This window comes from Protopterus annectens, chromosome 16.part0 (genome assembly GCF_019279795.1).
Source record: "Protopterus annectens isolate FY-2018-M chromosome 16.part0, PAN1.0, whole genome shotgun sequence".
NCBI classification, from domain to species: Eukaryota; Metazoa; Chordata; order Ceratodontiformes; family Protopteridae; genus Protopterus; species Protopterus annectens.
Genome location: NC_056750.1, coordinates 406,482,018 through 406,496,972, shown reverse-complemented (window position 1 = coordinate 406,496,972; position 14,955 = coordinate 406,482,018). Strand labels below are relative to the sequence as shown.

Genomic DNA, 14,955 nt, shown 5'->3' with positions numbered 1-14,955 from the left:
AATCCAGCTTCAGGCAAGTGACAAGTGGAGTACCTCAGGGTTCAGTACTGGGACCACTCTTGTTTGGCATCTACTTCTCTGAAGTACAGGCCAACACTAAGGGACTCTGGCTAACAAAGTTCACAGATGAATGCAAACTGGGAGCCATTATTGAATCCCCAAATGATGTGGATATTCTACAAAAGGGCCTTACAGAAACAGATGCTTGGTGCCAGAGCCATGGGCTCAAGCTTAATGCCAAGAAATTTATAGTTATCCCCTTTGGGAAAAACCATGTCCCCATGAATTGCCACATAGGTGGCAGTGTACTAAGCACTGAAAGTGTGATGAGAGACTTAGGCACACGGGTGGACAGTGGTCTCACCTTTGATAACCACATCGCCACAACAGTCAGGAAATCTTTCTGTGTGGCACACCTCATCACTAAGGGCTTTTCATCCAGAAGAAAGAGGTCATTGTCCCACTGTACTCATCCCTCATTAGACCCATTATAGAGTATAACGCATCATTTGGTATGTACCTCACAAGACATCTGCAACAGCTGGAAAGGCCGCAGAAATACCTCACTAAAAGAATCAGACAGAGATGCCCTATGCTGACCATCTAAAAAACTCCAGCTATACTCTGTGGCATATTGTCTACTCAGAGGCGATCTCTACTTAACATACATGGCCATGTCAAACCCCGAGCTGTTGGACATGCTCCACTTAAAGAAATTCCAATCCCTCAGAGCCACACACTCCAGGGATTTAAACCTTGTCATCACAATGAACAAAACATGCTGGAGGGGTAGGTTCCTGACCCAGAGACTCCCCATACTCTGGAATGGACTGCCTATACATGTCAAAGCATAGTGCCTCCTTGGCCCTCTTCAAAAGGATCCTTGACGATTGGATGGGAGATAGGAAATTCACCCCGGGGATCATGTCAGTTGCCCTGCCTATAGACAGGGGTCCAGGGAAGTAAATATTGTGGGAAGAAATATCCAGGGGATTGTTATGGCTATGCTTGTATAGGCCCTAGGGCCGATAACCTAGTACCAGCCTATGAACCTATGATAGAATCTACTCAGTGGGTAGATGCTGAAGGAGTGTTGTATTAACTTTACAACATGTCTAAACATTCCAACATTGTAATAGAAAATCATCATCAAAGAACAAGAAAATTGTGTAGCAGTAATCCTTCATGGGATATCCCAGGCTCACCTCCACAATTCTATATATTGTAACTGCAATGCAAGCTAGGTTAGTTTGCTGCTGTCTCTTCCACTATGGTGTTTAGACTTGGACATTCTAAAAAAAAATGTTCACTGTGTCCACACAATGATTAATCTGGCCCCATGCATCTCTTTATGTATGCATCTACCTAAATTTTTATTCTAGTCTCGCTTGATTTATTATTTCCTTATACTAGGTGTACTATCTGAAAGGGCCTATCACATTGAACCAAACAGGAGTTACCAACCATCCGTTTCACTAGATTTTTCACAAGATTCTAGTATTTTCTTTTTTCAGCTTATTGTGAAATAATAGTGGCAAGGTTGTTTGATATGGGTACAAAAGTAGTGAGGCACAGACCATTTCTACCCTTGCTTTTAGCAGTATCTCTCTTTAGTTAGCCGAGTGACTGAAATAGAATGGCATTGCAATTTCTGAGTCTTCCTAAAACTTCTAATTTAAACTTCTAATTTCTTCATGCAGAAGGTTTACATACATCTACTTCATTGGCAATAGGGGCCGAGCAAGTTAACTGTGGTCCAGAAAGTCAACAAGGGATGCTGGGATCAAGTCAATGATTGTTTGCCCTACTATCTGGTAGGGGAAGTGAATGAGTTGTTGTTATAAGGCAGAAGCATCATTTTTGTGATGAAATGAAAAGCCATATCATGGAATTGCTCATAGGCAAGAAAATGCATAGAACACATTCAAACCCATGGCATTACTCCAGGCAACAAATGGTGCCAATTTAGCACCATGACCCTCAGCTCATTCCATATATAAGTACAAGTTCTATACATCAAGGCAGTGATGTGGCAATTTGTGTGAGGTCTTAGACTGACTTATCCTTAAAGACATAAACTAGGAGCAAGAGAAGAAAAAATATATATATTTATTCAGAAAAATCAATTTAGAGTCACTTACCACTCTCTGCCACCTTTGTTGATGATTCCTCATCAGAAATATGTCCAGTTGTTTCCCTATTACAAAAAAAAATGGTTTAAATATGTCATGGACAAAATCAGATATGTCACCAACTAAATTGTAAGTCGGGCACTATTTTGCAAAGGTTTTAGCAGAACCATAAGTGTCTGATCACTACAGTAAATGATTAATGCATAAAAATAAGTTCTAGTCAAGCATTTCTTAGAATAAACAATAATTTACTCTGATATTTTAGTCCTAGGAATTTTTCATATGGCTGTAATTCTCACTTTTGATGGGCATTTTTAGAGAAAATAAATCTTTAAAACCTTGAAGTACCAATGGTATAAATCAAGCAGCAACTTATTTACTGCATTGCCATTTTTGTTTGTTATAACTGTGCAGATTAATGAGCTAAAGACTTGTATCTCAACAGTACATTGGCTTGTTTTTGAGACACAAATGCCTGACTCTTGTACAAGCAGTAATTTCTGCGAAACTGATGGCTTTTTCCTCAAAAGATAGAAGTGTACCAAAAATGCCATGATCTCAGTGTTGATATGTATGTAATGGCTGTGGCTAGAGGTGCAACACCGCCATCTTGGGTGGATATGAGGGAGCTTGCTCTTCTGCAAAAAATGATTTCTTTTTCTACAAAGGTTTGATTGCTAATAGTGTTCACAGTTTAATGTTTTTTTCTTTGCAACCACAGTTCTGAAGGTTGATCAGGAAAGAGCAAAAGTGTTTTCATAGAGTCTGACAACTAACTGATTTAATGCCAAATAAGTAATCAAAACTGACAAGTTCCATCTTATTACTTGATGGTCATTTTTCAGAATGTAAATACCTCTGTACTCCCAGATGAACAGTAAACTATGACTTCTTAGGAAATCTTTACATTTACTTTGCATTTGATGAACACTTTAAAGTACATATTTCAGTAACTTAATAGCACAAAAAGAATGTGCCTTAGCTTAAAAAAAAGTCTGTTTTCCCTATGAGATCTTTTCTGCATAGTGGAAAAAGTTAGAAAAAAACAGCATAATTAAAAAAAATATTGACTACTGATGTTAATAATGAAGATACTGGGGGGTCTCAAGGAAGCTGCAAGCACTGACAATGTTAGGAAAAGAACTTCAATTTTTCAGATGCTGATAGTGATGTGACAGTACCCTAGTAGCTTGAGGGAAGCAGAGGATTATTGACTTTTTAACTTCAAGAGGTGAAACAAATATGAAATGACGACACACACTATTACAGGTGAGGGCATGGGTTTGTTGTATACATAACCGAAAATATGCAATAAAATTATTGAGGTGGAAAATAAATGAAACAGTAATAGATCGGGCATAAAAAATGATCATGGCATTATAGGAATTGTACATGCTGTGAACTACTAAGATTTGTAGAACTCGGTCACAGAAAACTGAAAATATTGATGGGGTAGCTAGAGGAAATGAACCTGAAGGTGGATAGAACACCCAAAGTTGGAAGATTTAGGACAGCGTCAAATCCAAAACATGCAGCCTAAGTTTCATGAATTTAGAATAAAGCTAAAATGTGAGGAGAGGTACACATGGAAAACCAACAAGTGACTACCAGGATTATTTGCAGAGTAGTATCAGGGAAGTCACACAATGTTTTCAAGTTGAGGGAGAGGACTGGAGCCTAATAATGTTATTGTTCCCTGTAGGTTCGCCTGTGGTATGCCAGGTAAGAAGACTGCTTGTCTCTAATGTCGAGGAATGACCCAATTTCTGCCACACCTAAAAATGTGGAGAAGCAGATGAAACAACTGGGTGTGGGGGAGGTGCAACAAGTAGCCAATATTACATGGAGTGTCAGGAGCAGAGAAGTCATGTGACCTGCTAACAAGCCACATTCTACTACTGCTTCTGTCGCTGGGAGTTAGAATTGTTGAGCTTAATTAAAATGTGTTAGTATACACTAAAGGAACTAGTAATGATGAAGAAGCAAAATGGTTGATGTCCGGCTTGTAGCTTGGGGGTTAGAGCACTGGTCTTTTAAACTGGGGGTCATGAGTTTAAATCTCATCACAGCCTCATCTTGTAGTTTAATCCCTCTTGGATAAGGGCAGCCCATGCTGATCATAGACTCACACTGCAAATATAGACCATACAACTTGGTCATTAAGGGAACTAGGGTATAACATGGCTAGGCTTGTAAAGGCCCTTGGGCCAATAGCTTAGTAACCTCCTATGAACCTATATTTCATTAGCAGAACCAAGAGATAGAGAGGAAAATTTAGCAGTGTGATTAAAGATGGAGAGTGAGTAATGAATGAAAACAATGTGATTTAGATTTTAATAAAGACAGAGAACAATGTTTGTTTATACAACAGAAATCCAAGAAATAGATTTGCTAGGTAATGAAGATGTAGACAGTGATCATAGTATCATAGGAAGTTACTAGGCTATTGGCCCTGAGGCCCTTTTAAGCCTAGCCAAGATCCAAGTTTTGCTTAAAAAGGAGTAAAGAGGTAATCTGACTTGATGCAGAAAGGTAGTCTAATCCACAGATGGGGGAGTCTCTGGGACACAAATCTGTCCCGCCAACAAGTCCTATTGATGTCACAGACAAGGTCGAGGCCATGCATGTGGGTTACTCGAGTGGAGCTTGACTTGCGGATTTGCAGCAGTCCCATCAAGGCAGGGTCCTATATCGCCTTGTATGCCAGACAGAGGTCACCTCTGAGAAGTCTGTATGAAAGTTGGTAGAGGGATAGGGCTTTTAGCCTATCTGTGTATGGTAGATTTTTGTGGCCCTGGATTAGGAACCTCTGTGGTCTCTCCAGCTGCTGCATGTGCTTTGTGAGGTTCATGCCTAATGGGGCATTGTAGTCAATAATGGGCCTTGATACAGGGATGTTATGACCTCCTTGTCCCTGGATGAGATACCCTTACTTATGAGGTGGACCATGTAGAAAGTTTTCCGTACAATGGAAGCAACATGGTGGTCAAAAGTCAGGTTGCTATCAATCAGGGTGCCCGAATCCCTTACGATCAATTGCTTGCTTAGGACATTGTTATTAATGTGATAATTTGTGGGGATGTCACTCTCCCCAAAGAGGATGATGATGCATTTTTTTGGTATTCAGCTTGAGGCCAGTTTCTGGCAACAGTCATTTGTTTGGGTGGAACCCTCTAGGAAAATGTCCACATCACTAGGGGAATTGATGACAGTCCCCAGCTTGTAGTCATCTACAAACTTGGTCAGCCATAGCCCACTGGTTTTGGCCTGCACCTCAGAAAAGTATATCTGAAATAACAGAGGCCCCAAGACCGAATCCTGGGGTACTCCATTCAGTACAGGTCTACTGCTTGAGGTGACTCCCCCTATTTTGACTAGGTGAGTTCTAACAGTGAGCCAGTTAGCTACCCATAACATGGTAACATACAGATTGATGCCTAGTTGAGAGCATTTATCTATTATGCCTGAATGTGGAATAGTGTCAAAGTCTTTGGCCAGGTCAAGGTAGGCAGTGTGCACCATCTTCCCCTTGTCCATGGCTTTGGTGACTGTCTCAAAAAAGTCTACCAAATTTAACAAACATAACCTCCCACTGATTAAGTCAAACTGTGCCAGATCTAGTGTTTGGAGGTTGCCAATGTCTTTGTTGAGGTCCATGATAATCTGTTCCATAGCTTTGCAGATCAGGCTGATGGGTCTATAATTTTCCGGACTGGAGGATGGTCCTACTTTGTGTAAAGGGATGACAGTGGCTGTCCTCCACTCAGCTGGGACAAAGCCAGTACTCAGGCTTTGGTTGGGTAGGGTGCCTAATGGTGCTGCAAGTTCCTGCCCGAGTTCATGTAGGATGTATCGTGGGATGTTATTGCATCCCATGGAGGCTGTAATTTTTGGCTTTGAGAGAGCAGTGATGACCTGATCCCTAGATATAAGGGGAAGAGGGCAGGTACTGGAAATGTCCTGATTTACTGATTGGGGGGGGGGGGGCAGAGGGTGAAATTTTCACTGAATCTGTCAGTCAGCAAGTTTGCTATATCTACGGCATTTGTATATGCGGTGTCCTTGACCACCAGTTCTGAACAGATCTAGATGCTTCCTTTGAGATTGCAGACATATGTGAAGAAAGCCTTATGATTGTCTCTAGTACATGTGGCCAATTTGGACTTGAAGTTTGCTTTGAAGGATTTCACTAGCGCATTTATTTGCTTGTTAAAGCTAAGGAGAGATTGCTTCCAGTTGGGCATCTGCTCGCTCTTGGTCCTGGACAGCAATTCTTTTTCTTTTGTTGTAGAGTTTATTTATTGCAGATGTAAACCAGACAGGTTTACTTTTCCTTGCAGAGGATGTTTTAGTCCTGTCAGTTATTCCTGATTCCATGCATCTAATAAATGTTGGTATCTAGAACTATGAATCTATGAACCTATAGTGCTTTGATATAGTTTTGGATCCAGGTGCCAGTTCCTAGAAAGGGGGAGGGGCTGTGAAGCTGTTTATACCATCCCTCAGGAGGCTGTAATCAGCTTTGGAGAAGTTTTTTTGTTTGACCCTAGCTAGTGAGGGGTCGGGGAAGATGGTGACTTCGAAAGTGACCATTTTATGGTTGGATCTTACCAGACAGGATGATACTGCAGGGATGCTGCAGTGGTTACTCATGTTGGTTAATACCAAGTCCAAGATATTATCACCTTTTGTGGGGGTATCGACTAGCTGTTCCAAGGCATTTGCATTGACAAAATTGTGAAATCTCTGGGTATTTGTGTTCTGGCATGAGTAGTTCTTTCACTCTGTGTTTGGGTGGTTAAAGTCACCCAGGATCAGGGTGACGAGTTGAATCTTGAAAGATTTAAAGCAGTCCAGATAGGTAGATAGGGCACCTTGAGTCAGATTTGGGGTCCAGTAGCTAGCTATTATTTGTATAGGGGGTCTTGTCAATGGTTTAACTGCACCTGGAGTGTCTCCTGTGTGTCAGTGTTTGACCAGCCTGGAGGTGTGTATGTCTTTAATATATACTGAAACCCCACCTCCTTGCCTTTAGTAACCACAGTTTGGGGTCTGAATGTATGATAGGATGAGTAACCAGATAAGGCTGGGGTGCTCTTTGCAACTTTGAACCAGGTTTCTGTGACTGTGCAGATGTCAGCATTTTCCAGGGTTAAGAATGCTTGCAATGAGTGCATTTTCATGTTTAGACTCCTAGCATTTAGTACCATGACCTTTAATTTGCGTTTTGTTGAAATTTTTATGTTGATAGTTTTAACATCATCACTTTTTCTAAAAAAGGCACTATGGGGGAGGCAAGAGTCTTTGCCATAAGTCTGAAGACCAAGTGAGACAGATGCAGGCCATCTTTGGCAAAGCATCATGGTCTGTTGATCATATCTTCCTAGGCTGTCAGGTACTGGATCCCCTTGGAATTACACCAGAACCTAAGCCATTTGTGAAAGTCCATCATTTTCTGTCTGTATTAAGGCATCATTCTGGGTGATGACAGAAAGCTGCTTAAGGCTAGGGACATTCAGCAAGTTAAATCATGTCTCTCTTCATATAGTCCAGGGAGGTACATCTCAAGTTATTCACACCAACATGGACTATGACAGAATCATAACAGTACCCGATGTTGAGAGACTTGAGTACATCTGTGATATGGCGGATTCTGGCAACTGACAGGCAACTAACTGTGACTTTCCCCTTATTCAGCCTGGTGAGAGGCACATCTGTGTGTCTCACAGTAGAGTCTCCTATGGCTAATAAGTTGGGTTTATGGTTAAGCCTTAGTGGATGTGAGACACAGGTGTGTGAACTTATATGTGTTATGTGGTGTGGAGGGCTGTGGAGATCGCGTGTGTTTCTGTCTCAGAGGTCTCCTTTGTTTGGGTATGTTTTTGTTGAGGACCTCCACATATGTGGGTGTGTGTTTTATAGGTGTGGGTGGTGTCTGAGGTGTAGTTATTGTGTTGACAGCCTTCTCATCGCCAGATGTACTGGCTTGTGAGGTAGAGAGCATAGACTCTAGGTTCCTAATGTAATTGCATCTGTTGCAGATTGTGTTCCAAGGTGGTAGTAGTAGGTTGTTGTCTGTGTACATGAGACAGTTGCTACACTTCTCAGGATGCCCATATCAACCAGAGTGGCAGGAGAAACTGTAGGAAATTCTCCATCCATATTTGTCAGAATTTGAGAGAGGAATGGCCAGGGAGAGCTAAGGGATAAGCCTAAAGCCCAAGTGCTTAAACCAAAATTGAGGCTTAGAAAATATGTGAAGTGGAATTTTCAAGGACTGGAATGTGTTGACTGATATAGTGTAGACAGAGAGAGAGAGAGTGAAAAAGCTGCTGTCGCTTGGGTGGGGGGGGGGGGCTCTTAAATAAACTTGGACTAGTGATCAATCGGGGGAAAAACCTGGACTAATGATGTAAATTACTGATAGAAGTTGACTTACAGATATATGCTCTAAGATGCATATATAACTGGGTAACAAGAAGAAAAGAAGGTGATTTTGGTTTTAAAACACAAGATCCATAAGACCAATCAACAAGTATATGTGATAAAGCAATGTTTTATGAAGCATTCTGTTGGTAACAGCCCACTTAAGGAGTTGTGAGAAGAGCACTCAGTTTGATTTTGAAGGTGTTCTGCTAGCGCTTCTAATTTAGCGATAGATATTCTTACCTGGGGATTTAATGTGTAATGAGTACACTGCTTCCATAGCTGCTTCGCTTCGGTTATAATAGGAGTGCTTTTTAACAGTAAATTAATGTAGTGCTCAAACCTATTGTCTAAATCGGATAATGGATACTAACGCTGGAGTCCAAGAATCGATGACAGTGTACCATGGGAAACTTATGGATAAGAATTCATAGAAATATAAAGAGTAAACTTTGTGAATAACAGTAGTATAAAAGTACTTTTGTTTTTGTACGTAACAGTTACAAGAATTTTAACAGCATGTGAACTTGTAGAACAGCTGACAGTTCATTTCCAACACAACGTGGTAGGTTTTGCAATATGCAGCAAAAGCTTTTAAATTCGTTTAATCAGACTATAATGAAGGCTTAAAGTATAGTAATGTTTCAAAGGAAAGACGGAAGGAAATGGATAAATTCGAGATCAGTGTAATGTATGTATAGGATACAAGGATTGCTCGATGGGAAACAGAGCTTAGAGAATACGAGTCTGTGTATAATAAAAAGGAGACCTAATACATTGTTTACAAATGTTAATTATTGTTTTCAAGGCGAAATACCTAGGCATGAAATCAGAGAAGATAAATGCAATATACAAGGGCGTGCTGCATGGAAAGAGATTTAAAAACTGACACTAATATTGTTGTGGTATAAAGGAAACTGCTGAGGCAATATCAGAGTAAGCTGTTCATGTCCATGAATTCACAGAAATAGAGAGACCAAATCACAAGAATCCACAAGAGGGGAAGGGTTGACGGAATTATAGGGTGCAGCCGGAAAAAAAAATCAAACATTTCTGCAATGTTGGCACCTAAAAATTTAATAAAAGTGCTTCTACCAAAACTAACAATGAAAAAAACAAAGATAGACCAGACCTTTGTGAATGTAAATTTTATAATAGATTATTTTTGCGTGTTTTAAAAGAAAACAAATGGTGTTCATACATGATAATGAAGAAAAAAAACACAAATAGAGTGACTGCTGGATTGCCTTATTTAAAACAATATTAATTTGCTGTAAGCAGAGATTAGTTTATACATGCACAATTTGTGTGGTTCAGTGGCATTTTGATGAACTCTGAGCTATTGATTGTATGTAGTGAGGAGACAACCCCCCCCCAGCCGAACTCATCTTAGCACTTATTTCTGAGGTGGTCTTACTTAAGTTCCAAATTTCCAATGTTTTGTTTCATTGTAATGTAACACACACACACACTTCATCGAATAACAATGCAAAGAAAACAAAACTATGTAACTCATGTTAGTGAACCACAGAAATTATCGCTAATGTGCGTCATTCAGGGGGCAGGTCCAAGTCACCATCTTATGTGCAGTCAGTAGCTTAGAACCTGATGACATGGGATTAACAATTCAGAGCCCAAAAAATGCGTCATGACCATCCAAATAGCATCATTTGCACGCACACATATATAAAAGTGGCTGCAGTTTCTTCTGTCAAACATTGCTGTCATTGACAGAATAGACTTCTGTGCTTTTATATGATATGTTAGTGTAGACAACTGCAGGGTTTGTTAGAAGTGGTTATGTCATTGTGAATGAGATTTGCTTTGGATAAGTTGGTTTTGGTATTGGCGATAGAAGTGTGTGTGTGAGTGTTTGTTGGTAAGGTTAGAGTAAGGGCAAGGTGATGGTTTTGGTATTATGCATATGTGTAGTGTATACAGAATGTGTCTGCACAAATGTTACAGTTTAGGGTTAGAGTAAGGACTAGATTAGGAGATAGTTCTTGTATTTTGCATGTATGGCAAATTTTGCATGTATGGCAAATTTAAAAGGATTTTTTGAATACCTAGGAAGTTGATTTGAAGAGGAAATATTTGGATGAAGTATATATGAGGTTAAAGAACAGAGGTTTTGATGGTTATGTATTACAAAGAGCAAAAAATAAGGTTACAAATGGAGGAAGGAAAGAAAGAATTGGTTCTAACCATCATGGAAGAATGGTCAGAAATAATTTAGAAATTAATAGAGATGAAGATGAGAAAATATTTTGTTACTAGATATTCTTTCTTTTCCCCCATCTTGGAAAAAATTGTCAGGCAAGCCTGGGAACTTGTCTGTGAGGGCATCTCCACTGGCTTATTGTTTTCCAAACATGCAGTATTTTCTTACAGCAGGTATAGTAATTTAAAAGAGTTGTTAAATAATCAAAAAAGTCTAAATTCAAGTTTCTCTGATAACACAAGTAAAAATGTTGGGGCTTACTGCTGTGGTGGATGTTCTATATGTAATTGTGTTAAGAATTTAGATGGGAAGATGATCAATGGCAAATTGTATAGGGCCACAGAATATTATAATTGTGACAGCTGTGGAGTAGTGTATATTATAGGCTGTGATTGTCTTCCAACCTCATGGTATATAGGTCAAACTACCAGGAAAGCCAAAGTGAGGATTATGGAACATCTGGGGGATGTGAGAAGACAGAAACCTGAGAGTCCTGTTGCCATGCATTTTTTGCCCAAACACCATGGTTTGGACAAAAGTTTGTTTTACAGTATTCTAGCATGTCCGGTGAGTAATTGTGGGAATTTTAAAAGGCAATTGAACAAACTAGAGAGTAGAATGATAATTAATTTTCATACACTATGTCCTCGGGGTATGAATTTGGAAAATAACTTGAGCATTTGATTCATTATAATGTTATTAAAATAGAATTTGATAGTCAAAGGTTTTTTTTGTTATAATGAATTGTACATATATAGTACAAATATTATGATGTAGGAATTTTTTAAGATGTATTGTAGTAAATTAAAAAAATGAATGTTTAAAGGTTGGGAGATAAAGATATGCCCATTTAGAATATAAATTGGTTTGTATATACAAATTAGGTGAATAGTGCACTTTATCTTAGTGAATACTAGTTACTTATTTAAGCATATGTCACTTTAAATTTTGTAAAATATGGCAGTAATCAGGTTTTACTAAATAAATATTTAAGGAGTATTAAAAAACACTTTGACAATCATTTAAAAATATGTATTAATGATTTAGAGATGATTCAAAAGTTAGAAAATGTATGTATGGTTCTTAGAATGTGTTTTGGGAAATTTTACTCACTAGTCTGTTTTCATGCAGTGTTTAACAACTGGTTTATTAGCAATTTAATAATTTAATTATTCAAATGAATGTAATTAATTTAATGATATGAAGTTAAAGCATATATATAGGGACAGAATTGTATTGTAAAAATGTTCCAGCAGAAGGCAAGAAGCAGAGGTACCAGAACGTTATACTATTAAAGAAGTTTTGTCCTGCCAGTGGTGTTCCTGTTTCTGTTCCTGATTATATTTGTGGTTGAAGTTAAGTTTTTGTTTGTTTGGATATGCAATGTGTGTTTTTCTGTCCAAGGACTTGTGTTGTAGTACTGCTAGGGAAAGTTTTTTAAGATATTGTCGAGAGTTGGGAGCTAAGGACAGGATTAGTGTTAGAGGCGTATGAGGAAGTATTGTAAACTGAGGTACAAATGATGGCAGGAGTATAAAGTAAAGTGATAAATTACAGAAAGCAAATATAGAGAGATAAGTCAGTAGAAAATGTTCCTTGTATGAAATGTACGAGATAGTGGAAGGGTAATACAGGGGTTAAAGGGGCAGGGATACATAAGATGAATGATTCAGTAAAGTACAGCATATAGAAGCGATGTGTAAGAGTCTGAATATCCTCACTTGCTTTGTATCAGCAGTGGAACTTTAGTCAAGAATATATTTAAAAAAATAATTTGAAGCAGTCAAAAAACTAATTGAATGGGGCATACCAGCGGGTAAGGGGCTTTATTAATGACTTATTTATTGATGGTAGTATAGATATCGACACATATAACTACCTTTGTATTAATCAGCCCTTAATCCCTGTAATTTTTGGATTGCCTAAAATACATAAAGATGTTAAAGAACCTCCATTTCAGCCCATAGTGGATGGTAGACAGTCTATTACTTATAGCTGTGCTAAATTTGTTGATAAATTAAAAATGGCCACCTGTGATGAATTCCAAATATGTAAGGACTCTTGGGCATTCCTGGAGGGTTTAAATAACATCAAATTCTTTGAGGATTTTAATTTTCTCACCATTGATGTACGCGATTTGTACACAATCATACCCCATGACATCGGATGTAATTAGGTGAGAGAATTTCTATTGGAGAAACATGTTGAAGGTAACACTACTGATTTGATTTTATATTTATTGGAATTAGTCTTGAAGAACAATTATTTTATGTTTGACCAATAATATTATCTCCAAAAAAAAAACGGTTTTGCCATGGGGTCCCCATGTGGGGGTACATTCGCGAATGTAGTAATGGCTTTTTGGGCGAAGCATTTGCTTTTTGAAAATTCTGAATTCAAACAAAAAGCTGTATGGTACACTCGGTTTGATGATATATTTATTCTTTGGAAAGGGGACGAACATTCTGTTAAACCTTTTATGGAAGAAATCATGAATTATACTGATTTCTTGAAGTTTACTTGGGATTTCCATACTGAGAGAATTTGTTATTTAGATGTGGATATAATTAAAGACCGCCTTAACCATAGACTTTGATCAAGAATATATAGGAAACCCAATTATTCTAACGCCTTCTTACATTTCACCAGTTGCCACCCTGAATTTCAGAAAAAATCTGTGGTTAAAGGGCAACTTGTGAGGGCGGCTAGAATGGTTTCCTTAAAATCGGATTTTGTTGATGAATGAAATAATTTGAAAATGATGTTCTTGAAACGTGGATATCCTGAAAATTGGCTGAATGAACTTGTTGATGAGGTTTATCAGAAAAGGGTAAAAGGTTGGCTTAAACCATTATTGAATAAAATATGTGGAGACCAATTGTTGAGTTCAGATTTTACAACATTTGAATGTCATTCTAACCTTAGTACACATGAATTATTTGATCAGACATTAAGTGATACTACTATTACTCCTATTAATAACAATAATGTGGAATTTAATAATGAGAGATTGAGTTTTATTACAACACATACATTGGATTCCCTTATTATTAGGTCTATCCTATACAAGAATTAGGGTTTCTTAATTGAGGATCAGACTATTCAGAAAACTGTTGGAGAACGTCCTAAATTAACCTTTAGGAGAGGTATGAACATAAAATGTCTTTTAGGAAAACAAATGCTGAATGAATTTTCACCCTATAATGGCATGTACAAATGTGAATGCTGTAAATGGTGTAAGTTTATTAAAGTAGGCAAATCTGTATGTATTTTGAATAAGAAATACAACATATTGGGTAAATTTAACTGTAAGTCTAAAGGGGTTGTATATCTTGGTATTTGTAAAATATGCAACGCTTTTTATGTTGGAAAAACGGATCGACCCCTGAAAAATCGAATTTATGAACATCTTTATGCTGTTGGGAAGGCTAATTTGAATAATGCTTTAGCAAAACACATTCATTATAATCCAAATCATAAATTTGAATTTATGATTGTAAATAGTGTATATGAAAATAAGAGAGGTGGACCTATTTCACTTAAATTAGAAGAAAAAGAACTGTTATGGCAGTTAAAATTGAATGCCATGGTCTATCCCGACTTAAATGATTCTATTTCCATAGGTAGCATTCTGAAAATGAGAGCACTTATGAGATAATGGGCTTATACATTAGTCTCATTTGAAATAATGTTATATTTTGTAGTTACATGTGAAATTTATTTATTTTTTAAGGATATAAGGTTACTGTGATACACTGTTTATTAATAGAATATATTCTTTGAGTGAATGTTATGCATCAGTATTTTTAATGTGATGTCTCTTTAAAACTTCTGTTTGTTAATTGATTTGGTGATGTCATTGTTCAAAATCTTATACAAGTGAAATATTTTTAAAATGGTTTTGTCTGATGAAGTTTACCTATGTGAAGTAAACGAAAGCACTAACAAAATTTGTGATTGGGTGTTCTTTTTTCCATATTTGTGTTCATTTTGGTGTAAAGTTGAAATTTATTTTTCAGTGTTAATGGAGAGCTTCGTTCTGTGGCCAAGCAAACTGATGACTTAGGATAGGACAGTCACCACCTCTTGAAAGTACTCTAATGATTGCAATAGAGATGCAAATTCAAGTAAAAGAGTGCAATAGAAGAAAATAAAGTAAATGCACACATTTCCTAG

General features: G+C 37.8%; 1 protein-coding gene across 4 annotated transcripts in view; it reads right to left on the bottom strand.

Annotated features, from left to right (window-relative positions):
* Window positions 1-14,955, bottom strand: part of LOC122790313 (keratin, type I cytoskeletal 18-like) — a 508,415-nt gene that overhangs the window by 2,101 nt on the left and 491,359 nt on the right. For all 4 annotated transcript variants that reach the window (XM_044057831.1, XM_044057834.1, XM_044057833.1 and 1 more), the window contains one exon: window positions 2,142-2,197. In XM_044057831.1, coding sequence (XP_043913766.1) covers window positions 2,142-2,197 — 56 coding nt within the window. The remainder of the gene's footprint in view (window positions 1-2,141; window positions 2,198-14,955) is intronic.